Source organism: Ammodytes marinus (genome assembly GCF_949987685.1).
Source record: "Ammodytes marinus genome assembly, chromosome: 24".
Taxonomy (NCBI): domain Eukaryota; kingdom Metazoa; phylum Chordata; class Actinopteri; order Uranoscopiformes; family Ammodytidae; genus Ammodytes; species Ammodytes marinus.
This window is the reverse complement of record NC_137228.1, coordinates 2,432,404-2,433,794: the sequence shown is the minus strand read 5'-3', so window position 1 is coordinate 2,433,794 and position 1,391 is coordinate 2,432,404. Positions and strand designations below refer to the sequence as shown.

Here is a 1,391-nt window from a genome sequence, read left to right as displayed (position 1 = left end):
GCCTAATTCTTAATGTGTTTACATGTTGTATGCCTAGAGATGTATTGTTATATTTCCCCAAAAGTGAGACGTAGACAGTTCGAGCTTTTATTTGAGGGCGGAAAACCCCAAATTTCTGCTTACATCCGGGCTAACCTCGGCTAAATTGACGTTGTTGGTTCTTTATTGTGGCGTCGTGGCGGCTCATTGAATCGGGCTAGCGTTCTGGTATATTGATGGAGACCGTTAGAATGCGTCAGGGGAACAAAATGTCGTGTGTATGGGCCGCTCTCTCAGCTCTGGTGGTGTTATTCAGCGCGGAGGACGCCTTGGGGAAAACTGTGACGGGACACTTTAAGAGCGAAGCAGCGAGACAGCAGAGGGGCCAGTTCATCACCAAATTCATGTTCCAAGGTAACGGTGACGTCACGGTACTGGCATCAGCATCCTTTAGGACAGACCGGGGCCATTCACTCTCCTGTGCTTTTTATGGGTTTGGTCAATTTTGCCAGTGTCTCTTCGACGGCTGTCACTAGCCCGCATCACTTGTAATAACCCAATAACGTGCGTGCTGATTAACACAGGAGAGCTAGACTGTGATTGAGTTCTGAAACATTTTTATTTATTTTATTTAGCTTATATTTTTAATGCGGGGTGACTTTCTTTCAATAGAATTAAAAATCTTATTTTTATTTTTTTATCTGTTTTGTTTTTTGTATATGTCATGCTGCTAAGAGAATAATTCGATAAATAATAATCTGTTCTTTGGTATTTTTTTTAACTTTTATGGAAACCAAACAAAGCGTTTTTATTGGTGGACAAAAAAATATCTGCTGGACATTTCTCATAGAATATATTTCCTATTTTATTCCAAATCAAATATTTGTGAGGCGAGAAGTGGTGCTTATAATTTACTATGAGAGACTAAGTGAGTGTCATTTGTTGATGGGAATTGTAGTTTTCAGGGGGATCTTTCTTATCTCATAGTGCATACTAAGATACATTGAAGGCCACCTATTATAGGAGAAAATGTATTGGAGGTATAAAGTTCCAAACTGAAGTGGGGTTGTTCAGAAATGAAAGTATGGTTAATACTAGAGTGGTAAAAATCAAGAAAGTAGAGCCCTCCTGATTCATATGTATTCATATTTACATATTTCTTGACCTAGTGAGTTCTATTTTCCCAGATGAAACATAGCATGTTATCTTTATCACACTATGGCTGTGTTCCAATCCCCATACTATCTACTATTTAGTATGGTAGAAAAAAAAGATTTAGGATGTCCCGATTCTTGTGTCCAGATTTAGCATGATTATAGAAATACCCCGGATGTCTACTACATCAAGCTGAGATGTTTAGTGTGAAAACAGTGTCCTATTTGGGCGATTCTGACCCCCAATCCAGTGCGCAC

General features: G+C 39.2%; 1 protein-coding gene across 1 annotated transcript in view; it reads left to right on the top strand.

Annotated features, from left to right (window-relative positions):
• Nucleotides 1-230: 230 nt before the first annotated feature.
• The window catches only part of gpr180 (G protein-coupled receptor 180), a gene marked incomplete at its 5' end in the record, with an annotated part of 17,712 nt that continues 16,551 nt past the window's right edge, over nucleotides 231-1,391 (top strand). The window contains one exon of the mRNA XM_080052628.1: nucleotides 231-393. Within this exon, the coding sequence (XP_079908754.1) occupies nucleotides 231-393 (163 nt within the window). The remainder of the gene's footprint in view (nucleotides 394-1,391) is intronic.